Source organism: Lithobates pipiens, unplaced genomic scaffold (genome assembly GCF_037356315.1).
Source record: "Lithobates pipiens isolate NorthernLeopardFrog02 unplaced genomic scaffold, aLitPip1_a1.2 Scaffold_22, whole genome shotgun sequence".
Lineage (NCBI taxonomy): Eukaryota > Metazoa > Chordata > Amphibia > Anura > Ranidae > Lithobates > Lithobates pipiens.
This window is the reverse complement of record NW_027507784.1, coordinates 297,771,937-297,797,060: the sequence shown is the minus strand read 5'-3', so window position 1 is coordinate 297,797,060 and position 25,124 is coordinate 297,771,937. Positions and strand designations below refer to the sequence as shown.

At 43.2% G+C, this 25,124-nt stretch overlaps 2 protein-coding genes across 2 annotated transcripts in view; both read left to right on the top strand.

Annotated features, from left to right (window-relative positions):
* LOC143924761 (uncharacterized) overlaps positions 1 to 5,076 on the top strand; it is a 76,801-nt gene extending 71,725 nt beyond the window's left edge. The window contains exons 4-5 of the mRNA XM_077449211.1: positions 1,653 to 1,691; positions 2,307 to 5,076. Coding sequence (XP_077305337.1) covers positions 1,653 to 1,674 — 22 coding nt within the window. The 3' untranslated portion in view covers positions 1,675 to 1,691; positions 2,307 to 5,076. The remainder of the gene's footprint in view (positions 1 to 1,652; positions 1,692 to 2,306) is intronic.
* A 15,350-nt stretch (positions 5,077 to 20,426) lies between these two features.
* Positions 20,427 to 25,124, top strand: part of LOC143924760 (uncharacterized) — a 133,233-nt gene continuing 128,535 nt past the window's right edge. Inside the window, exon 1 of the mRNA XM_077449210.1 lies at positions 20,427 to 20,524. The gene's annotated coding sequence lies outside the window, so the exon portion shown is untranslated. The remainder of the gene's footprint in view (positions 20,525 to 25,124) is intronic.

Genomic DNA, 25,124 nt, shown 5'->3' with positions numbered 1-25,124 from the left:
TCAATAGAGAAACTGACCAAGGTAAGGGAGAACACATATGAGGAGACATAAAGGATAAAAGGGATAGGCAGCCCTGTATGGTGCAAGGAACCAAAAAAAAAGGAAAGGGAATGAACTAGTTGGCCCCCCAATGCCTCAGCCCACAGACACTTACATGATGGCAGGTTTCACTCCTAATGAGGAAACATTGCAGGGCCCCATCAAGACCCACAGAAGGGGCTCCCTGGCTATTAGCACATTTAGCAGCCCGAGCGCTGAGACTTTGCACTGGGAGAGGCTAAACCCAGACTGCTACTGCACTGAGGCAGAGGTGGGGACATAGAACTGCTTACTCTTCACTGGTGCATGGAGGTATGAGGGAAAAAAAGAAGAATGGGTGGGGGGGTGCTTTTTTTATGCTATTCACTGGTTGTGAGGAAGTGGTCAAGAGGCGGAGCTCTATCATGTTGTACCATGTTGGCGTCAGGAATAATGTTTTTGTTATTTTTTTCTTTTTTACAATGCTGTCATTTTTTAGGAGGGGAGTGGACGGTGTCACTGTTTTTTTGTTTTTTTTCATTATTTTTACAATTTTACTTTTAAATATTCATTATTACAACGTTTCCTTTTTTTTTTAATCAACCCTGTTGGGGGGAGGGGCTTTCTCTGTAGCCTCAGCTGCACTGAAGATGAATGGACAGGAGACAGAGGCTCCTCTACATTCATAAACTGAAGCATCGTAACACAGTTTACAAAACTCAGTTATGAATGGACAGAGTCAGTGAGCCAGGTCTCCTTGTCCGACATCAGTTCCTAACCTCACAAATACTTTTTAGGCACAAATTCCCCAGACACACTCCAAAATCTTGTGGAAAGCATACCAGACTGTTATAGCCACAAATTTGAGACCAACTCATATTAAAGCCCATTGTGTTGGAATGTAATGTCCACCAATTTTATATATGAGTGATGGTCAGGGTACCGTAAACATTTGGCCAGGTAGTACTATAGATGATACTTCTGTCTTGCTTGTTCCTCTTGTAAACATTTGCACCTAACTTGACACAAGGACCTTTGTTCATGGAATTCCTCCTGTTATTCAGCAAATACTATTTAAATTCGAGACAAACAAATCTTCTTGCTGGATTCTGTACAAGGATTCCATATCTACCTCTTGCTGTGCTTGCATGATGGTAGGACAACTTTTAAAGAGATTATGAATACATAGAGGTAATGAAAGAGTGGATGCTCAAACCTAAAATTGATGGCACTAGCTTGAAATATACCTGACGTATACACTATCCAGCTGTGGGTTCCCCCATACTATGGTGCCTTGGGTGACCTCACATGTGACGGAATGGCTTTATATATTAGTTAAATTGACAATGGGCTGTTTCTAAGACATTTACAACTTGGCGCTCAAGCCAAGAGTTCTGCTTAGAGCTTCATATATAAAGCTGTAGGGGCTTAGAGTATAAAGTTTGATTGCTGAAGTAGAGTATAGATCTAGAGGATGATGGTTCATTTATGATATGGGCAGTGATTTCTTCTACCCTGTTGTAACATGCCCCATTGTACCACAATATTTAAAGAACTATTACCAAAAAAAATAAAAAATCACAGCAGACTTACTCAGTTAATCATTTTTCTTTTTTTTCTTTTCCTCTTTGCAGTCCTGAGACAGACAGCCAATGAAGGGATCCCTGCATTTGGTGAGTTGATACACAGTGGCATAGGAAATGTGGTTGTAGTAGCATCAGGCTCCTACTGGACCATTTTCACCACAACCATGAAATTTAATGTTCCACCTAAAGAAACATACAGTTGGAATGCCTTTAGACAGGTTCTTACAGCAAATCCTCCTGAGCAGACAAGGAAATTGCTGATGGCTATCACTGTGGCTTTGCCCCATAGGTCCCTAAAGTGTAGTGTAACAAAAAACACGAGGCAGTTTTTGACAAGTCCTTTATTAAAAAGTAATAATGTCCCTCGATGTAGATCCAATGTCAATCACAATGGCTGTCATGCTGCTGACTCAATAAAAAATGTTAACTGTTCATGGCCATTTTCTCTTTCTTTTTTTTTTACATGGGAGTGGCATTATCTTTCCTTGTCATTTTGTAAAATCAATAAAAGATATACAGTATTTGCCTTTAAATAAATTAAGTCTTAAAAACAGACTTGAGCTTTGTAGGAAGGATTTGGCATATATTCATCATTCTGAGAATCGGAATAATTTACATTTCAAGTAAATTTAAAATAATCTATCAGATGAAAGAGTCAATTTATATTTTTTACATGTTTTCTTCCTCTTCCCTTTTTTCCAGTTCGTCACAAAGTCTTGCGGGGATGTCAACCACATCATTTCTGGTCACCTCTGTCAGCTTCCTGCCTGGTGTCACAATCGCTGATTCAAGGATTCAAAATTTCCATCACAAAGCCTGTGTCAATTCACCTTTTTCTCTATTTCTACTGCTGGTTAAAGGCTGTAAAGAGTATCCATCGGATTGTACATACTGATCTCTGGGTAGAAAAATCACCATATCATGCTATGTATAGTATGGGTCTGTTGACCGGCATAACAAATCAATAGTCATATTTTTCACATTTTCAGCCCTGTGACCCTGTTTACGTATTAAACATTTCCCACAAAGCTAAAGATACAGTTCCATTGCAATGAAAAATTAGATCCACAACTAAAATATACATTGAACCCATAATATAATCCTATCATGATACCCAAAGTACAATTATTAAGGATTTTCATTAAAATATCTAGCACAATGAAGTCTTAAAAAACATAAAATTCATCAGTCCCAAAATCGAAATCATCTATTTTTTCTTTCCCTTTATTGGAAACTTAGAATTCCATGACTTCAACACAAAAAGTCTTTATTTATCATGTGGTGTAGTTCGTAAATAAAATGCATGAATTAATTTCCAAATCTTTACACATGCGTTTCATGGTGTTTCTAGATCATGAGAAATCCGGGATCGTATGTTAGTTTTGCCATCTAGAAATGAGCTTTACTGCTTTTGATATAATGTGCAGTGGAGTTTAGGCACCAGAAAATTTGGTAGGCAAATTTTCCACATAAAATATGTTTGTATTACAAAAAGCTAGCAGTCGTAGGAGCACTGCAGTTTTCCTAAACTCACAGGTGGTGCTCCCCTAACATACAGAGAGTGTACTGCTTCACAAATCCCCTCTATCCTTCAAAAAACCCAAATCCCACTCTCTCTATCCCCTAACTCTGCCCTCTACCTATAAGCCCTCTTATTCCAACCCAGTTCAACCCCTCCCTCTAAAATAATGTTTGTTTTTGTTTTATGCATTTATTAACTCCCCAGAATTGACTTTTCAAATCTGAGAAAGGAGTAGTCACTTCCCGACCTATAACCTCAATGTAGGCCCTAAATCTAACCCCTAAACCTCTATTCAAGTGAATCAGTAGCCAAGCTTTCTCTAAGAAATGCTGGTCAATTGTTTTTTTTTTGTTTTTTTTTGCCTTTTCCTATAAGGGGCATAGGCAGCAATAATGTTTCCCCCACCCTATTAAAAAAAGGTTGTTTTTATTAAAATAGTGCCCCTGCTAGAGAGGCCTCTCCTTCCTTCTTGTTCTGGTGCCAATATATCAGTCTTGCAGAAAGTGAGGTTTACTCTTGATATGGGACATAGGTAATAATAAACCGCTAACAGAGATTCTAGCCACAGTACCGGGATACATTCATCCTGTACCCAGATGCAAAAGTGCACCCCCTTCTTCGCTCCCAATGCAAGCCTTAGAATGGGTGCCCCACTCTGCGTCCATTCTCTGCCCTGTTGCTCCAGCTATCCATGGTTGTCATTGAGTGTGCACTGCACCGGCATGGCCAACTGCTTGCTTTCTACCAACTAGACAGTAGTTGCACATACAAAGTGTATTTTTTTTCATGTCAGCTGTGGGCAGTAGTTGTTAGAGAAGACACTGAGCTGCATCTTGCTGGTTGCTAGCCACTAATAAGAAACTTGTGTACAGTGGGAGGTGTCCTCCTACTGCCGCACCCTGGGCAGCTTCCCCACCCTACTAATGAAGTTAAAGTAATCTCAACTCACTTCCTGTTGTGGTGAAAACACTGTCTACATGAAGCAAAATGTCTGGACTGGATCTTGAACAGCAAAAAAACTGACAGGGGTTCTACTGGTTTCTGACCCATTGTATCTCATACAATTTAGGCTCAACATAATTCTTACTCTTAACCTCAAACCTAACCACAAGCCATAAACCTTAGGATAGTACTGTAACTTTGATAACTGCAATCAATAATATTGAGGTACCCATTTAACAGTCCAAGCTAGGATTATGTCGAAAATGTAATGTAATAAAAGCTTTGGTCTCTATTTATATTAAAACCAAACTATTGACGCTGAAATCCCTATGCTCCAAAATGAAATAATTCATATGGGGAAGGAAATGTCAAATTTGAAGGTAGACTTGCTTTAATCTGGCTTTCATCAACCCTCTAATAACATTCAGTGGACTCTAGTCATTGGCCAATCTCTAACTATGTTTATAAACCCACAACCACATTGACCAATCTCTAACTGTATTTATAAACCCACAACCACATTGGTCAGTCTCTAACTTTTTTTTTTTTTTATAAAGTAAATCCTTGAGTGCCTTAGTAAACAAACTCAACATATTAACCTATTATCCGACGACTGTAAAGCAGAGACATAACTTGATTAATAGCGCATTAATATCAAAACTCCCTATGGATTCGTTATTATCCCTCCGTTACTCCTGTAAAGTTGTACTTTTATACGTGTTTGTACTGGAATAGACTTCAGGTTATCAGATCCCTATGGAATGTAAAGACCATGTATTGTATGATGATTCCATATGTTTAAAACATCCTCAGCATATTCTCGTTATTACTGCCTCTTATCAATGTCACAATGTATAACCAGAGATTGCACAGCCAATGTGTTCATACTTTTCCTTTTGGAAAGCTTATAGTCCTATGCTTTAAACTGATCATACCTACAAAATGTGACATCAAATGTAATAACATTATATTTGCTAAATTCACAAAATAAAATGTATTGAACACTGATATTGAAATATCAAGTGCATCATCATAACTCAACGTTGTTACTTGAAAATAAGGAGCTGGGGTTTGCTGGATATTTGGCTGTAGTTTAATAAACAATACATACATCCAAACCATCTACATTACATAACATCAATGCAATAGCAGAAAAGAAAAAAGGTTTTATTTGTAGAGAAAAGCAGTTCATGGTGACTATAAAGGTCCAGAATGTGCTGTGCTACTATTCAAAATGCAATGAATGTCCCAAATGTACAAAACCTCAAATAATTAATGGTTAGAAGAATGGATCAATCTTCAAAAACACCACATCCAAAATGTTCAACTACCACCAAGAAGAGACCTAAACCTGCCTATCAGATGGATATGACCCTTAAATTATAGAGTCACATCACGCTTTATAGATACTCCATTATGGACATCTGCATCGATCTCGGGTACCCTCTTTGAGTATTGACCCCCTCAGGAAGAACCACGACAGCTCTCACCAGCTCAAAGATCAGAGCACGCAGGTAAGTTCCCAAAAAGAGAAATCACAAGCTCCACATTATTTATTTATTATAAATTTGCAGATTACTTTAATATAGATTGGTTACAATAACACTCACAAGCATTCAAATTAATCAGTTCTGCTTAAAAAGGCAAAGCTCCAGCACACATCAGAATTTCAATTCACTTCTGATAAATGTGTCAACATCACAACAGCCTCTGCCCCACACATTTGGTCACACCCAACTTCTTTCGGTTAAGGGTGATATCGATCTGGTAAGCCGTACAGCCGTGTTTCGTCATAATCGGAAATGATGCAATATGTTCTACTGGAATTGATGATCCAGGAGTGTCAGTACAATGGAAGAGTGGTCGGATGAGATGCTGAGTTTTTTGGCCTGGCTAAGCCTATCCAGTCACTGTTGGAAATTTACACAGTATTAAAGGATAAGTTTACCTTTTGTAACATGTTACACCCATATTCAGGGTATAACCTGTACAAATCCACCCGCCCCATCCCCCCCCCCCATTTCACAGATTGCAGGGGATTTTCTCCACCCGCTCTCTATGAGAATCTTCAAAGAACATGGCCATGCGGGCCTCCTCTCGCCCGCCCGGCCGCAGCACTCATTCACAGAGTTGTGTGAATTGAAAGCTACAAAGCCCGGCAGCCTTTGCGTCTGTCGGCTTGTAGCTCTTAATGAACTACCACGGCGCTGTTGAGCATTCATTTTTCTTGTTAATGTTGCTGCCTGGCCAAATAACAGCTTACATACAGAGCCTGCAAGAGCCCTGCATAGTACCCAGTGGGTGCAATGCTTTCAACGCTCCCAATAAAAAAAACAAAAAAATTGCATTTTTTTATCTGCAAAAAGATGTGCATTTATATTAAAAGGTTAACTTATCCTTTAAGGCTTTAAAGATTTTTTGGCTTTTAGGTGTAATTTAAGTCAGAAGGAAATAAATGTTTTTTTTTTTTATGAGCAAATTTTTATTATTATTATACAGGTTTTATATAGTACCAACAGTTTACTCAGCGCTTTACAACATGAGGGCAGACATTACAGTTACGTTACAATTTGGTACAAGAGGAATCAGAGGGCCCTGCTCGTTAGAGCTTACAATCTAAAAAGTAAGGGGAAATTGATACAAAAGGTAATAGCTGTGGGGGGATGAGCTGATGGAGGAAGTAAAACAGTGTTAGTTAGAAGCAGGATAGGCTTCTTTGAAGAGAAGGGTTTTCAGGGATTGTCTAAAGATGGATAGATTAGAGGACAGTCGGACAGATTGGGGTAGGGAGTTCCAAAGGATGGGAGAAGCTCTGGAGAAATCCTGGAGGCGAGCATGGGAGGAGGTGACAAGGGAGCTAGAGAGCAGGAGCTCTTGGGATGACCGAAGAGGGCGGCTTGGTTGGTATTTTGGGACTAGGTTAGTGATGTAACTAGGGGCAGAGTTATGGATGGCTTTGTAAATTATTGTTAGTACTTTGAATTTTATTCGTTGGGTGAGTGGAAGCCAGTGCAGGGATTGGCAGAGAGGGGTGGAGGACACTGAATGGCTGGTAAGGTGGATGAGTCTGGCAGCGGCATTCATTATGGACTGGAGGGGGTATAGTCTATGTAAAGGTAATCCAACGAGGAGTGAGTTGCAGTAGTCGAGGCGAGAGATGACCAGGGAGTGAATTAGAAGCTTGGTGGTGTCATTAGTTAAAAAGGGGAGTATTCTGGAAATGTTGCAGAGGCTAAGGCGGCATGATTTGGACAGGGCTTGTATGTGGGCCTGAAAAGACAGTTCGGAGTCTAAGGTTACCCCTAGCACCCTGGCATGTGGGCATGGACTGATAGAGGTGCCATTGATCTTGACAGAGAAGTCAGGCGAAGGGGCACGTGGGGGAGGAAATATTAAGATATTAATATTAAGAAATATTAAAATCTGTTGTGCATATGAGCAACTTTAAACTAGAGAGTCCTGATGTTACCCTGAATCTATTAAAGAGATACAGTAAAGTGCAGTATGCCAAATATGAGAATGTGAGCTGGTGATACTTGAGCACATAGTGTGGTGTGAAGATTGCAAAGTGTTGAGATTTTCACTGGGTCCTTCCGGACTATCAAAGAAAGAGTGGATTTTCTATGTGCATTTATAGATATATTACTTTTCTACACAAGGACAATACTGGGTATTTTTATTTTTCCTTTAAATCTTTTGTAATTAATATTTTTTTTTATTCTTTTTGGTATGGTTGTGTATGTCACTGATTGATCTATGTACAGGCATGATAGCTCCACTATTTTCTCTATCACAAGGGAGGGGCTTTATTTGAATTATATGGTATTGCTTTGAATGTGGCAGCAGTCGAGCTAAAGACAATTGGCAGTGTTTTATAAAATCTGTGGTGCAGAGGTAAGATTGTTAAGCATTGTGTGGTGGTGCATTGCACAATATTATATATGTTATATAGGTAATAAATATTACAAAGAGTGCAATGTGAAAAAAATCATAATCTGAAATCGGGCACAATAGAGGTTACCATAGGAAATATCTATGAACAATAGGCTCTGTCTAAACCACTGGGTAGTGGGATACAAACTCGGCGATGCTGACATTAGGGTCAGTGGATTACTTTTATTCTATGGTAAATGAGGTAACCCCCTATATTAAAAATGTCAGACCAAAAGGGAGAGGCCGTTGTTCTGCATATAGAGGTAATAGAGGGCAATCGGCACACACACACAGGAGGTAGTTAGGCAGATGAAAAAGTATTCCTCTTTTCCAGATTTTCTTCTAAGATTGCCCTGTATTTGGCTTAATTATCCTCCCATCAACTCTGATCAGCTTCCTTGTGCCTACTGTAGAAATGAATCCCGACAACATGATGCTGCCACCACCATATTTCACGGTGGAGATGGTGTGTTTAGAGTGATGTGCAGTGTTAGTTTTCAGCTCCACATATAGTGAGTTTTGCTTTTAGGCCAAAAAGCTAAATTTTGGTCCCATCTGATGTGAGCACGCTCTTCCACATGTTTGCTGTGTCCTCCACATGGCTTCTCGCAAACTGCAAATGGACCTTAGAAAGGAAGGTCTCCCGCTATGCCACCATTCAATATTTAGACAAAAGGATTGAAATTAGTTATAAAATCTCTAATCAAAAAAAGTGCGGACTTTGTAGGCATAACATGAGACAGTTATTGTAAAAAATTATATCTGTATCACAGCCCCCTAGAGAACTGCTGAGAATTACCTGCTCTTCTGCATGACCATTGCCAAGTGAACCTTCCAACCCACCTGACACTCTGGATTCAGACATCCTTGTAGCACTGTGTGGCAATAATCAAACAACTCAGTATAATTAGGTTCTGAAATGTTTTACTTGAACCAAATAAGGTAAAGTTACTTCAAAGAGTGAAATAATAAATCTGCTGAGCCGCGATAACAGTGCCAACTCAGAGGACAAACTCCTCTCAAAGACACAAGACAATGGTTCAGCAACAACAATATTATATACATATATGTGCACTCCCTTTTCTTCATCCACCTCCTAGTGGATGTTTCAGTTAACTACTTATGCGGCCACACAGAGAAAGATGTAATCTAGCCAGCCTATGCTATCCTAATGAAAGGATCAGGTCTACAAAGAGCAATATAGGGGTGCCTTGGTATAAGTGATGCCAAAAGAGTTCCATGTTGCAGATTTGATGTTCTTCGCCAGCTAGTTGGAGCTTGTTAACTGTAATCTGTTCCTAGTGGTGAAGATCTAAATGTACAGTATCTGAGCACAGTGTTCAAGCAATGCAGTAAAGTGTTCTTGGGGTAAAGATGTCTGTGCAAAGTGTCTCTGTAATGGTGACAATGAATGAATAAAAGTCAAGCAATTTGCCCTCTCACCAATGACCAAATCGCTCCAATGTCTTTTAGACAGGAACTCGTGTAGTGGCACTCATGCAGCGGGTCCATTGTCTCAGTCTTCCAAAGTGAAGATTGCCATAAGCACCCACACCGACAGGCAGGCGATCCGAATGATGTTGGAACAGGATGTCCGACAGCAAATAACAGACCTAGGCCCCTTAGGCCTCGGGTTGGAAGTAAGACTCCGTATGGTAGGCCGCGACCTCTCTCCCTGTTGCACAGAGAGGTCTGTCTGGTGTCAGGCCCAGGAGCAAGAGACTTCCGTGTGGGCTTTTCTCTCCTTTTATAGCTACTCTCAGCAACTCCCTTCATGTTACAGCAAATATCTCTGGGATATGTAGTCTTAAGGTACATGGGTGCAAAGCAACTCTCTGAAGGAGAACTATACGTCCTACAATTCACTATGTTGGGCACATAATTATGAGGTCACTGGTTACCAAAAGGAAAAGCGATGTCTAGGAATACTGAAAGGTACAGTGCTTTCTGCTGGTAGTCCATATTACTACATATCTTTAATACATGTAATACAATTACATTTAAACAGACAAAAAACACCCTTGCTAACAGACAAGGTCAACAAATACCCAATAGGAAGGACATGGAAAGGAAAAAATAATATGAAAATATTTAATATATTATATATAGGATCCATAAGGGACAAAGTATCCAGTATAAGGTATCTTTGGATAGTATCCATAGACTTTTCCATGCCTTCTAGGAATTTTATTATATGTATTAAAGCGGGGTTCCACCCTAAAGTGGAACTTCCGCTGATCGGAACCCTCCCCCCCTCCGGTGTCACAATTGGCACCTTTCAGGGGGGAGGGGGGTGCAGATACCTGTCAAAGACAGGTATTTACACCCACTTCCGGGCATAGACTCCCGTGGGAGTCTATGCCTCTTCCTGTCCTGCCGCGCTGTCTGCTGGGACACACACGGGTCCCAGAGACAGCGCGGACAATTCCTATTGCGCTGCGCGACTCGCGCATGCGCAGTAGGGAACTGGGAACTGGGAAGTGAAGCCGATTCACTTCACTTCCTGATTCCTTCACCTAGAATGGTGGCGGCAGCAGCCGAGAGCCGAGCGATCGATCGGCCTCGGCTGCCGGCATCGCTGGACCCCGGGACAGGTGAGTGTCCATTTATTAAAAGTCAGCAGCTGTAGTATTTATAGCTGCTGGCTTTTAATATTTTTTTCCCCAGTACAGTCCCGCTTTAAAGATATATATTTTTTTTACAATAACTGTCCCATATTATGCCTACAAAGCCTAAAGTTTTTTATAATTAATTCCAATCCTTTTGTCTGCAAACTGGACTTTTGGCTTTCTTTTAACAATTGCTTTCCTCTTGCGAATCTTTCATAAAGGCCAGATTTGTGGAGTGCACGCCTAATAGTTGTCCTGTGGAAAGATTCCCCCACCTGAGCTGTGGATCTCTGCAGCTCCCCCAGAGTTACCATGGGACTCTTGGCTGCTTCTCTGATGAATGCTCTCCTTGCCCAGCCTGTCAGTTTAGGTGGACGGCCATGTCTTGGTAGGTTTGCAGTTGTGCCATACTCTTTCCATGGATTGAACAGTGCTCTGTGAGATGTTCAAAGCTTGGGATATTTTTTATAACCTAATCCCGCTTTAAACTTCTCCACAACTTTATCCCTGACCTGTCTGGTGTGTTCCCTGGCCTTCATGAAGCTGTTTGTTCACTAAGTTTCTCTAACAAACCTCTGAGGGCTTCACAGAACAGCTGTATTTATACTGAGATTAAATTACAAACAGGTTGACTCTATTTACTAATTAGGTGACTTCTGAAGGCAATTGGCTCCACTAGATTTTAGTTAGGGTTATCAGAGTAAAGGGGGCTGAATACAAATGCGCTCCACACTTTTCACATATTTATTGGTAAAATATTGGAAAACCATTTATTATTTTCCTTCCACTTCACAATTATATGACACTTTGTGTTGGTCTTTTAAGGGGTATGAATACAAGTTCCCCTTTGTGTATTTGCTATGTAAATGTTGCCGTATGCTTTAAACGTTATCTGTATGACAAGCAGTAGGCTGATTGCGGCCATCACCGAAATTCCCCCTATGGGTCACCAATCTGACCATACAATCAAGTTTAGATTTCTAAAAACTATGTAACATGGAGTACCTTCTTAACCACTTTACCACCTGAAGATTTTACCCCCTTCCTGACCAGAGCACTTTTTGGGATTCAACATTGTGTCGTTTTAACTGACAATTGCGCAGTCGTGTGACGTTACACCAAAACAAAATTGACGTCCTTTTTTTCCCCCAAATAGAGCTTTCTTTTGGTGGTATTTTATCACCTCTGCGGCTTTTATTTTTTGCGCTATAAACAGAAAATTAGCGACAATTTTGAAAGAAAAGCTATATTTTTTACTTTTTGCTATAATAAATATCCCCCAAAGAATATATAAAAAAAGCAAATTTTTTCCTCATTTTAGGCCAATATGTATTCTTCTACATATTTTTGGTAAAAAAAAAATTGCAATATGCGTATATTGATTGGTTTGCGCAAAAGTTATAGCATCTACAAAATGGTTGATAGATTTATGGCATTTTTATTATTATTTTTTTTTATTAGTACTGGCAGTGATCTGCGATTTTTATTGTGACTGCGACATTATGGTGGACACTTCTGACGCTTTTGACACTATTTTGGGACCATTTTCATTTATACAGCGACCAGTGATATAAAAATGCACTGATTACTGTGTAAATGACATTGGCAGTGAAGGGGTTAAACACTAGGGGGCGATCAAGGGGTTAAGTGTGTCCTAGGGAGTGATTCTAATTGGAGGGGATGGGCTACCACTGACATGACAGTGATCACTGCTCTTGATGACAGGGAGAGGTAGATCCCTGTCATGTCACTAGACAGAACAGGGAAATGCCTTGTTTACATAGGCATCTCCCTGTTCTGCCTCTCCGTGGTCCCGAGACACCGGTGGACATGGTGTCCGCGGGACCCGTGGGCATGGTCATGCTGTACGTGGCGGCATGCGTGCGCCCACTAGCCCTGCCAATTAAAGGGGACATACAGGTCTGCCCATTTGCCCACTGCTGCCATTGTGCCAACGTGTATCGGCGTGCAGCGGTCGGCAAGTGGTTAAACTATATAGAAAGGTGATCCGCACACCAGGAGTTGCTACAACCACAGATAAAATCAGTTGCTGTGTTTGTCTATGAGGACTTAGTCATAACTGTTATGACTAAGGCCTCAAAGGCTGAAACGTGTCAACTGATTTTATCTGTGGTTGTGGACTTTGGTTTCTGAATAAAGATGAAGATTTTTCATGAGCAATTCTTGGTGTGCGGAACATCTTTCTATATATGTACTCAGTGAAACGGCTGTGAATTGGGCACCCAGGAGCTCTTTTTATCTGTATGTTGTATGTGTAGCAGCACTGTTGCTTCTGTTTGAATTTGGACTTCCTAAACTATGCAATCAATATGTATCCAATATGGCAGGCCCTTGCACACATACTTGTTGGTACACCTAAACAAGATTGTACAATCAGATTGTAATGTATGTGGTGAGCTTGTCATGAAAATTATTCTGATAGCTGTATGTAGTTAATGCCTGTAAAGATAGTGATCAGTATATGGATTCCACTCTTATTCCACATGTTGTTATGTATATTTTCTCAACATTTCCATATGCAACTCAAATTCCCCAGCAAAAGTGACATGGCTTGGGATAGACTATAAAACTGCAGCAGTAGCAGCAACAGTTATTTTTTCGTAAGCATTCCTGACATTGTGATACTTTCCCCAACCCCTATCACTATCACTTTTGTTGGACAGCTTGGTCTTGTAAAACCTTCTATTTACATTTTTAAACATGGTACATTTGGTGCTATTTGATCACAAAAAAAGTGCATGCTACAGTCCATGAATTATGCCTATGAGCATGCAGAGTGGATGTGACCTTTGGTCCCTTGGATGCCAGGAAATACCTGCACTGTGGGAGGTAGCTTTTATCATAGATCTCACTTGTAGGGGACAAGCTTTACAGTGGCCTTGAAAGTGAAATGCAGTGAAGATAAGTAAATTATGACGTTAAAGAATTCCGGGACATTACCTGTACTAGACAAAATAACGTTCTTTTTTCTTTTAAATCAAAAAGGTTTTAATTGCAAAAGAAAAATACAGTAAATCCAAACAAGAATTAAATCACACTTCAATTTGACATTGAAAAATCAGTTTCATAAACATTGGTCATGTCCTTCAATAAGAAGGTAACAGTTATGCCGCGTACACACGATAAAACAATCGGGTGGAAAAGTCCGGCAAACTCAAGTCCGCCAGACAATCCCCCCGTGTGTAGCCTCCTGCGTACTTTTTTGACCCGAAAGTACGGCGGACTTAGAAAGTAGTTTTGCACTCCAATCTTCCCGCCGGACTTGCATTTCGGCGGACAATCCGGCCGTGCGTATGCCAGTCCGCCGTACTTTTGAAATGAGCGGACTTTTCCCACCCGGAGAAAAGTCCGCTAATTTTGAGCGGGTCTCCAGGTAGGCGGGGCCCGCGAAGGAGACGTCGCTGGCCCCACCACCTGGTATGGACTTAAAGGGGAACCTCAACACCGAAAAAAATCGGCGTGGGGGTCCCCTCAGGTCCACATCAGACCCTTGTCCGAGCACGCTACCCGGCCGGCCAGGAAAGGGGGGGGACAAGCGAGCCCCCCCACCCCAAAGCACCTTGTCCCCATGTTGATGAGGACAAGGGCCTCTTCCCGACAACCCTGGCCGTTGGTTGTCGGGGTCTGCGGGAGGGGGGCTTATCGGAATCCGGGAGCCCCCAGATACCGGCCCCCCACCCTATGTGAATGAGTATGGGGTACAATGTACCCCTACCCATTCACCTGTGAAAAAAAGTACAAAAAAAAACACAACACAGGGTAAAAATAGTTTATTGCACAGCTCCGGGGGTCTTCCGTCTTCGGGGGTCTTCTCGCCGGACTCCTCCGCTATCTTCTTCTAGCTCTTTTACTAGTGGAGGAGCCCGGCTTTCTTCCTCGCCGCCGCCCTCTTCTTCCGACTTCGGGGGTCTTGTCCTCCTCTTCGGTTCTTCTGCCGGGCCACTGCGCCTTCTTATAGCTCTTTTACAGGCGGTGGCCCAGTCTTCTGTCGCCGCTGTCGTCGTCGTCGCCGCCTTCTGTTCTTCTCTTCTTCTCTTCAGATGTTGACTCGTCGCTCCCTCCGCTCACAATGGCTCCGACGCGACGCGCGGCGACTTATATAGGGACATCACCGGATGATGTCCCCGCCCATTATGGTGTCACAGTCCCAGAGGATGCGGCCTGGTACGGCTCAGGAGGGGGGGCGCTCGCTCGTCCCCCCCCTTTCCTGGCCGGCTGGGTAGCGTGCTCGGACAAGGGTCTAATGTGGACCTGGGGGGACCCCCATGGCGATTTTTTTCGGCGTTGGGGTTCCCCTTTAAGTCCATACCAGGTGGCGGGGCCAGCGACGGCCCCGCCTACCTGGAGACGCGCTCGAAATGAGCGGACTTTCCTCCGCGTGTGTGGGCGAGTCCGTTCATTTCAATAGTACGGCGGACTTAGTACGCCGTATTAGTCCGCTGAAAAAGTGCTGTGTGTGGGCAAGTAGCCCGTTCGGAAAGTCCGCTGGATAGTCGGCTACGTGTGTACGCGGCATTAGTAGTCATTATAAGGCACATCCATTGTTTAATTCCATATGGTGATACACTGCGAACCCTTGTCATTGTACTGGCAGCTATATCATTCCTGCATTTTCCCTACAATGTTACATATTTCTCAAGCAAGCATTTCTTCTGGCACCCACTGTAGCTAAGGGTAGGGATGAGCTTCGAGTTGCATTGCCTGTTCGCCTGTTCAGTGAACAGTGAACAATTTGGGCTGTTCAGGGCAAATTCGAAAAGCCGGAACACCCTGCACAAGTCTATGGGAGAAATCTAAAGTGCTAATTTTTTCAAATAACAATTTATTAAATTTTCGTGGTCGCAGAACAAAAGTAGTAGTGCAGGCATACAGCAATAGTAACATGGCTTCCAAAACACAGGAGGCCCAACATGAGTGTGCAGTGCAGAAAAGTACAGTACCGGGAAATACAGCGGGATCAGACCAACCGGCCCAGGATGCATAGCAGGACGGAAGACACCAAAAGTCAGTTATCCGTGCTGGGGTCCGAAAGGCCACCCGGGGTCTGCTGCGTAACTTACATGCCAAACTTAAAACAAAATAAGGACCATCAGTAATGCGAACGAGAAGAGTGGAGGAGAGAAGAGGAGAGAGAAGGAAGGAAAGAGGGAAAGACAGAGAAAAAGAAATAGAGTGCCAACGGTCCACTTCACCATGTCCACACCGGTACACCATCAATCCTCCAGCAGCCGCCACCTCCCCCAGACCAGGTCATGCTCTTCCAGCCTGTCCCTCACCCTGGCAGTCATCTTCTCCATGAGCTCGACCTTGATCCTGGAGTAAAGGGCCTCCCTAGACGGGGGCAGTGGATTCTTCCAGTTAAGGGCTATCAGGCAGCGGGCCGCTGTCAAGATATGCCGCAGGAGCTTCCGGCTCGGCTTAGACAGAGCGGGTTGGGACAGGCCCATCAAGAAAAATTTGGGGGAGTGGGGTACAGGAACGTCGAATAGACGCTGGAGCAGCTCACGGGTCGTAAGCCAGTATGGGGCAATCAGGGGACAGGCCCAGTAGATATGGAACAGGGAGCCCCGCTCCCTCAGACACCGCCAGCAGCGATCCGAGGTAGAGGGGTATATTCTGTGGAGAACATCCGGGGTCTGGTACCAGAAGAAAAGAATTTTGTAGAAATTCTCCTTGTACAATGTACACAGAGAGGATTTGGCTGCCTGGCGCCACACCGCCTGCCAGGTCTCAAGGGGGAGCTCCTCACCCAATTCCCCCTCCCAGCGTTTCATGTAGGAATGCTTCCCCTTCGTTTGAAAGTGGTATGCGTTGAGGACGCGGTATATGTCTGAGATCAACCCTCTGCGATCCCGTCCTGCCACTAAAGTGCTAATTTTAAAGGCTAATATGCAAGTTACTGTCCTAAAAAGTGTTTGGGGACCTGGGTCCTGCCCCAGGGGACATGGATCAATGCAAAAAAAAGTTTTAAAAACTGACATTTTTTTTAGGAGCAGTGATTTTAATAATGATTTAATAATGATTAAAGTGAAACAATAAAAGTGTAATATTCCTTTAAATGTCGTACCTGGGGGGTGTCTATAGTATGCCTGTGAAGGGGCGCATGTTTCCCGTGCTTAGAACTGTCCCTGCACAAAGTGTCATTTGTGCAGGAAAAAAAGTCTTTTAAAATCACTTGCGGCTATATTGACTCAATGAGTGTTCTCTGTATTAGCCGACAATTCATTAATTCATTGATTAAAAAAAAAAAAGCGTGGGGGTTCCCCTAAATTCAATTACCAGGCCCTTCAGGTCTGGTATGGATATTAAGGGGAACCCCGCATCAAATTTAAAAAAAATGATGTAGAGAAGGGAGAATTGTTTCACTTTAATCATTATTAAAATCACTGCTCCTGAAAAAACGGCCGTTTTTAAAACTTTTTTTTTGCATTGATCCATGTCCCCTGGGGCAGGACCCAGGTCCCCAAACACTTTTTAGGACAGTAACTTGCATATTAGCCTTTAAAATTAGCACTTTAGATTGTGAACTTTCGAGTCCCATAGACTTTAATAGGGTTCTAAAGTTCACACAAAGTTTAGGTCTGTTCGCAGGTTCTGGTGCGAACCGAACAGGGGGGTGTTCGGCTCATCCTTAATGACATGTTTGCTGGGTGTTTGCTGATACTAACAAAAAATGGCGCATCAAAAGGGCAAAGCATCAGTTTCGGCTGTCATGAGTGGGCGGTTTGATGCATGTTTCAGTGCATCACACATTTCCCCTTTTCTTTCTTTTTTTATTTTAACTTTATTTGCAGTGCACAAAATGACACTTCATTCATGTCTCCACACAGTAGCATGGTGCATTGTGCTGCAGTGCGGCGCCTACCTGTGCGCTGCAGTAAAATTCAGCATGTCTGCATTTTACTGCAGCTGACTGCACTGCGGCTCCGGGCTGCATTGCAGTGTGAGTGGGGAAGATAATAAAAATATTTTGTCTGTGCCCTAGCAGTGACTGGTGCTAATCCAGTGTAGAAGAATACCAGTCACCGCACTATATGTGAACAAACCCTTAAAGTGTTTGTTAACCCCAAAAAAATTTCAGATTCTGGTCCCTTAAAGCAGAATACACAGCACAGCACTGTGCTGTGTAATCTGCCCCCCTCTAAACTGTAAAAAAAAAAAAAGAAAAAACTGAACCTGGCACTTCCTGTATCCCCTCTCTACACAGACCACGATAACCAGGGGCAACTCCACCCTGATCAGCATGGTCAAAGTGCGTCCCTCCGTCAGATGTAGCTGTGACCTCTGCTCTCCTCTCTCCCTCCTCACCCCCTCCTTCTTGCTTGTCAGCATCTTCTGTGTCTCTGCCCTGCCCCCCCGCTGCTACTATTACAAATAAAAACACTAAAATTGTCATTGCCAGCCCCTCTATTAGAGGCTGGCATACCACACTATCCAAGTCCTTTGTAAAAACGAGCGCTCTAAATACCTCTACTCGCGGATGCTTTACAGCTCTGAGACATTGCTTTTGCAAGAGGTCACGTGATCTCCCGACTGACCTCAGAGGGAGATCACAGCCCCTCCCACAGAAGTAATATCTGAGAGCTGTAAAGCATCTGCAAGTCACATGATCGGCCTGAAGACAGCTCTAAAGAGGTATTTAGAGCACTTGTGTTTACAAAGGACTTGGATAGTGTGGTACCTGATTGGATGGCCCATTCTCCCCTATGGACCAGTGGGTGTAAACTGGCTTGTGTCCATTTACATCCGTCTACCTCCGATCCACTAAATAAGAAGGGGGTCTGTATCTGTCCTCCTCCATCTAGGCAGATGGGATTGGAGCTGGGGCAGCCCGTCCATTAAGGGCGCATGGGTGCTACCCCCCTATCCATGTGTCCAGCCTCTTGCAAGACACCGGACACTTGGGGGGGGTGTTTTTTTGAAGAATCTGATTAAGGGGCTCTAATAGGATTCAAAATAGGGTGTGTTTGGGGTGCAGAGAATGTGAACCAAGCCCACCCCGGTGTATTACAATAGCGAATAAATATTTGCTATTGTAACACTGATCCTCCTCCTGGCCAATCAGGAAGCGGGTTCTTGAGACCCGTCACCCAATTGGCTGAAAGGACAGGCGATCCTATTGGATGCCTAGGATGAGGGGAGAGCCGCCGTGATGGAGTAGAGGACACAGGAGCCGCAAGCCCGCTGCCTGCCACCCACCGCCTAGATAGGATAAGTGTCGGAATGACCGGCAGATAGTGAGTGGGGGGTGGTTGTTTTCCGCTCCCCCCCCCCCCAAAAAAAATACCACCAGCCACCACTGGATTGGAGGGCAGTCGGGTGTACATAGGAACTGAGGGGACATGGATGCGTCATCCGCCCGCTCTGCTCCGATCAGCAGGGGATCAGTGACAGATCTCCTGCTGATCAAAATGGAGTCCACACGTGTGAAAGGGGCCTAAGTGGGAAGGGATCCTAAGGCCGCGTACACACGGGCGGACTGTTCGCCCAACTTAGTCCGCTGAACAGTGTTTCAGCGGACAATCCGCTCGTGTGTGGGCTTCAGCGGACTGTTTCAGCGGACAGTCTGACGAACAAAGTCTTACGGAATTTCCGTAAGACAGTCCGTCCAAACTTGGTTTCAGCGGACAGTCCGCTCGTGTGTAGGCTAGTTCGACAGACTAAGTTTGGCGCATGCTCAGAAAGGATTTACACGGCGAAGGTTGCATTGCAGTGTATTGGACCTCGAATTTCTCGTCCCGTCGTACGTGCCGTTCACGTCATCGCGCACGCTTTTAGTGGACTGTCTGCTCATCGTGTGTGGTCAAGTCCGTTCATGCAAATTTTGAACGGACTGTTTGTCGGATTGTCTGACGAACTTAGTTGGGCGAACAGTCCGCCCGTGTGTACGCGGCCTAAAGCCCCATACACACCATCAGATTTTCTGCTGATTTTTTTCTTTCAGATTTACCAAAACCATATAATATGAGGTCGAACCTTAGGAGTTTCAATTTGTATGCAATCAGGCAGGCCCTTGCACTACATGGTTTTGGTAAATCTGAAGACAAAAACCAGCAGAAAATCTGATAGTGTGTATGGGGCTTTAGGCTGGCCATACATGGTTCAAATCTCGCCCTGTTCAGCAGGAACCAGCCTATATTCGAACTGTTAATGGGCAGGCTTAACGTACCAAGTTGATTGATCGATCGACTTGGGTACCACCAGCCTGCCGGATTCTCTTGAGATTTTCGCTAGTGGCTGCTATAGCCCTAGCAATAATCACTGTCTTCTCCCGGCAGGAACGGCTTTCCCCGCCCAACCCGGCCAGGGGGCAGACAATGTCTCGGCGGGAGGGATTTGCTGTCAGAGCTGTCTGTGTTGATGGGGGAATCGTGCAAATTTCTATCCTGCAACCCATGGTTGCAGGAGAGAAATTCACACCATGCATGGCCGCCCTTAGAATGAGTGAATCTCCCAAACAGGGACACAGACAGCAATAAAAACCTGACAGTGGTTCTAACCCCTCATCCAGATCTAAAGAAAAAAAAGTTTTTCCGTTAGTTACATTCTAAATACAGTTGTTCTGGATTCTCCGGGCTCCGCCGTGTTATTGGTCATCCTACAAAGCGGAGAAAGGGTTAACGCAGCCCTGTGGTCTGCAGTGACCAACATCTGGTAGTGATCAGGCTCAGTCTCCCCCCCCTAATCCCTGCACTGGGGAAGGATCCGAAAAACCAAATCAGGGCTCTTTACAGCAACGTGTACATTAAAGGTTTCAGATTTCAGGGAAAAGTAAAAGAGTCTTTTTTTTTTTCTGCTGGCTTTCTGGGAATGAAGGGAGGAGAACAGGAAGCTGGGAAGGGGCTGGAAGCAGAATCTGGGTCAGACATGCGGTGGAGGAGGCAGGATGATCAGTAAGTTTCAGGGGGCCTATCATGATCTATGGGTGGGGGGGGGGGGGGGACAGCAAGAGGATCCAACTCTGCCAAACTCTGCTGGCGAGAAGGATGGCAGGGGAAAAAAAACTGTCACATTTCTTCAATGAGATCCATGCAAAGGAATTTCATGGACATCCTGTAGGTTCTGCAAGCATCCCTATAGAGGAACATAGGATGCATTGCTCTGATGCATTTCATAGGCACTTCATATATACATATCTCCCGACTGTCCCTGATTTCGAGGGACTGTCCCTGATTTGGAGCAATGTCCCCCTTTCCTCCTCATTTGTCCCTCATTTTGGTCTGATCTATATAGTTGTATATAAAATGCACTTTTTATCTATCAAAAAGTGTTTCCCAGCACTAAACCTTTCATCTAAATTCTAAATTGCTGCATTTGTAAATTTGAAAAACCAATATAAAGGAATAATAGTGGTAAAGTGGAAATTGTGGATTTCATTAACCTTTTTTTTTGTTGGTTAATTCTCCTTTAAGGGGGTGTGGCAGGGGGGGCGTGTCCTATGCCGACATACATTTGGTAGTAGGTGTCCCTCATTCCCATCTCAAAATGTTAGGAGGTATGTATATACTCTATGCTGTTATCTCTTTCTCTTATATAATGTCATTTCAAAAGTCTCTTTCAATCTTTTTAAATTTTCAGCTTTTGTTATAACAATACACAGAGATCCTGCCATGAAGCTCCTTGCTCAGGCACTTCCTGTTATAGGGTGACAACACCCTCCTACTATTTCCCAACAGTGTTCTTGTGTTGTCACCCTGTCACATAGGCTTCTGCTGGGGACTGCAACTGACCATTTGAACAAACATTACACAGACATGGTCCACTGCTGTCACTATGAGGAAACCTGTGCTAAGGGTTGGGTTACCCTTTTTCGGGAAACGCACAGAAGCGAGGTGCCCTCTGCTGATGTGCGCAGGTACCATTAATTTTCTAGTGGCATGTGCATGCATCTAGCAAAGGCAGGTGTGTGTGCGGCCACCAAAACACATGGTACTGTATCACCATAGAACAATTTTAAATATCGCGCCTGCCGTACTTTTTTTACCGTGTCTCCGCGTGTTTGGTAGCCTGTGGGTAAAAAAAAAAAAAACTAACAAAAAACAAAACAAACGCATGCTTAGATGCACCTATATGGTTTGAGGGAGCCCTGAGAGTCATGTAGCCATCTCTGAGGTACATGCATATAGACAGGAAGTACCTGCAAAGGGTCTGCAGGAGATAAGCAATATGGAGATGCAACAAAAGATTAAGAAAATGTGAGAACAAGTGTTTTTTACGGATTTTTTTTTAGCTTTTTATGATACAAAGTGACTTAGCAAACTTAGAATAGAACTATAGGCAAAACCTTTTTTCATTTTCAATAGAGTAAGAGGGTTAAAACCCATCAGATTACCGTATTTATCTGCGTATAACACGCACTTTTTTCCCCTTAAAATCGTGAAAATCGTGGGTGCGTGTTATACGCCTAACCGCCGCCGATTGCTAGTTCCTCTGCTTTTTCTGCTGTTCTCGGTAGCTTTCGGCTATTTTCGACCGTTCTCGGCAGCTTTCGGAAGCCGCCGAGAACGGCCAAGTGTGGCCGAAAATACCCGAGAGAGGCCGAGAGCTACTGAGCGCCGCCGAGATACACAGGACATCCGCTGTGTATCTCGGCGGCGCCATTTTTAAATGGAAAGCCTGCAAAAGAAACTGACAAGGCTGCAAATGACGATGAAGATTTTCTCCTCTATTACTTTTCTGGGAACAACCCAAAATGTCGGATTTTCTTTTACTTTCACTTTCAATGATATTGGTAAACAGGACAAATAGGGAGGGTGAATCACCCTAACGGGGACACAGACAGCAATAAAAACTGACAGGGGTTCTGATTTCGCTCTACTCTATCCAAAACTAAAAAAAAGTTTTGCCTTTAGTAATACTTTAATGTGATTGTAAACGATCATCTTGTAAAAACAGCCCATTCCGTTTAAAATAGAAATGAAAGGCAAAACATTTGTGTATAGATATAAAAGAAAACATTATAAATACAATTTTTTCCCCTTTATCATAATAATCTCTGTTCTCAGCTGCAAAGGAGCTGGGAGAGGAGAAACAATAGCACACTGATCTAACCAGTGAAAGCCTTAAGCCCCATACACACTATCAGATTTTCTGCTGATTTTTTTCATTCAGATTTACCAAAACCATATAATATGAGGTCAAACCTTAGGAGTTTCAATTTGTATGCAATCAGGCAGGCCCTTGTACTACATTGGTTTTGGTAAATCTGAAGAAAAAAATCTGCAGAAAATCTGATAGTGTGTACGGGGCATAAGAAGGGGTGGGGTGTCAGGGCAAGTCTGATCATAAAGCTGGGTTCACACCTATGCGAATTGGATATGGGTTCCTCACATCCAATTTGCATGACAGGAGATTGTGACCAGCTCTCTATGGAGCCGGTTCACAAAACTCGGTTGCGGCTGCAGAGCATTTTTGGCACAGTTTTGGGGCCGAATTAAGGCAAAAATTCAGCCCTGATTCGTCCCTAAACAGAGAACAGGGATGCATCGGACCCCTGCTGTGAGTTGCATCCGTCAGAGGTGTGAACCCAGCTAGGAGGGGAGCAGGCTGACCACAGTGTGCTGTCCTGCGTAGTGTGGTCAGTTTTTAATAGGAAAGCAGAAGATCTGGCAGGAACACCAGGGATTTCACAAAAAGGAAGCAAAACAAAGAGAACAGGATACTTTTTCATACAAGTACATGGTACAGTAGGTAAATAACATAATAGGAATATGAAATACTGGGTTAACAAACGCTTTAAAGTGGAGGGCCACCCTAAAAAAATGAATATTTAAAAAAAAATATGAAAAAAAAATTTGAAAAGAAAAATGTTTTTTACTCACCAGAAACCCCTGTTGCTAGGCAGTCTTTCTAATCTGCCTATTCAATGGCGCTGTTTCTTCAATTCTTCCTCCCCGTTGGCTTCTGGGACATGTGTGTATCCCAGGAAACAATGGGGCCATTCACAAAGCGCCGAGCGGCTCGCGCATGCGCAGTAGGAAATGGGCAATGAACTTCGCAAGGCTTTTTTTTTTTTTAAATGCCCGGAACGCCCCTTTAAGTATAACTAAAGCTCTTTTTTTTGGAGTGCAGAATGAGTTGAACCCTTGTCAGTTTTTTTTGGTGTCCCTGCCCCCATTAGGGAGATTTAAGAATGTATATTTCTCCTGTTTACTGTTATCACCGAAAGTGAAAGCGAAAGAAAATCCCAAATTTTGGGTTGTCATCAGAACAGAAAAAGAGGGGGTATCTTCCAATGGGGACACTAGTTCTAGTGACAACCAAGGATTCTCTCACTTTTGAGGGATATCCTTTCACTTCCTATCTTGGCCATTGGGCAGGAAGTGAAGAGAGATCTCCCCAGTGGGGCAAAGATGGCAAAAAAAAAAACTGGCAGGGGTTTTGCCTACTCTATCCAAAAGGGGGAAAAAAGATTTGCCCTTAGTTCTACTGTAAGGCCTCATTTACAACCAGCATTTACATACATTTCAAGCCCCTTTCACACTACTGCGACTTCAAAGTTGTGCGATTTTGTAGCGATTTCAGAGAATTCCTGTGTAACGCGCATCAGAGTCGGACCAAAGTAGTACAGGGACTACTTTGAAGTCGGTGCGCCTTGAAGTCGCACAGATATGATTGGTACTCATTGTAAATCATGGGGTATGACTTCTCATGCGACTTTGCAGTCCCAAGTCGCACGAGTGTGAAAGGGGCCTCAAGGACATTTCTAAACGCATATAAATGCATGTCATGTAATTTGCCAGTGAAGCCATTCACGCATTTACCTGCGTTTAGGTGTGATCAGTTTCGAGAAAACAGAGTGTGTCCGGGATCCGATTGGACGCTCTAAGCACCTAAACCTACAGGTCTCATTTATACCGCAATCCTTGCATTCACTATACAGTTCTGCATGTGTTTGCCTGTATTTGTAAAGCATTTGTGGTGTGTTTGTTTTTTGTCATTATATATGATTTTTTTTTTTTTACAGTTTTATTTTCATGCATTTGAAGCACATTCACGTGCGTCCCAGGATGTTTATGTATGAAAAACGCAGCATTCTGTACTTTTTTAAACGCACATGAATGCACTACAATGGTGTAAACTGGGCTCATTGAAGTTCATTTTTTTTATGGCAGATGTGTTTGTACCTTGTTTAACCACTTCCTGCCTACGCTATAGGCAAAAGACGTCTACAACGCGGGCTTTGTTTGCCGGCAAGGCATCCATGGATGTCTTCCCATGATCATGCTGCCCGTGCGATGTGATCTGTGATCGCCGAGTCCTTTGGTGAAAAAAAACCTATGGTGCCCAAAACTCTCCATAGCAACGCATTTAAATTCGCTTTAATATTGTTCCATTTAAACATTGAAAAATACATACATACATATTACAATTTAATGTATTACAATTAAAGCTGCACTTTAAATTGACCATTACTAACAACACCCCTCCCCCCCAAAAAAAAGCAACACTTTAAAAGCCTTTATGGGTCATCAGTTTAGGGTTAACTGTGAA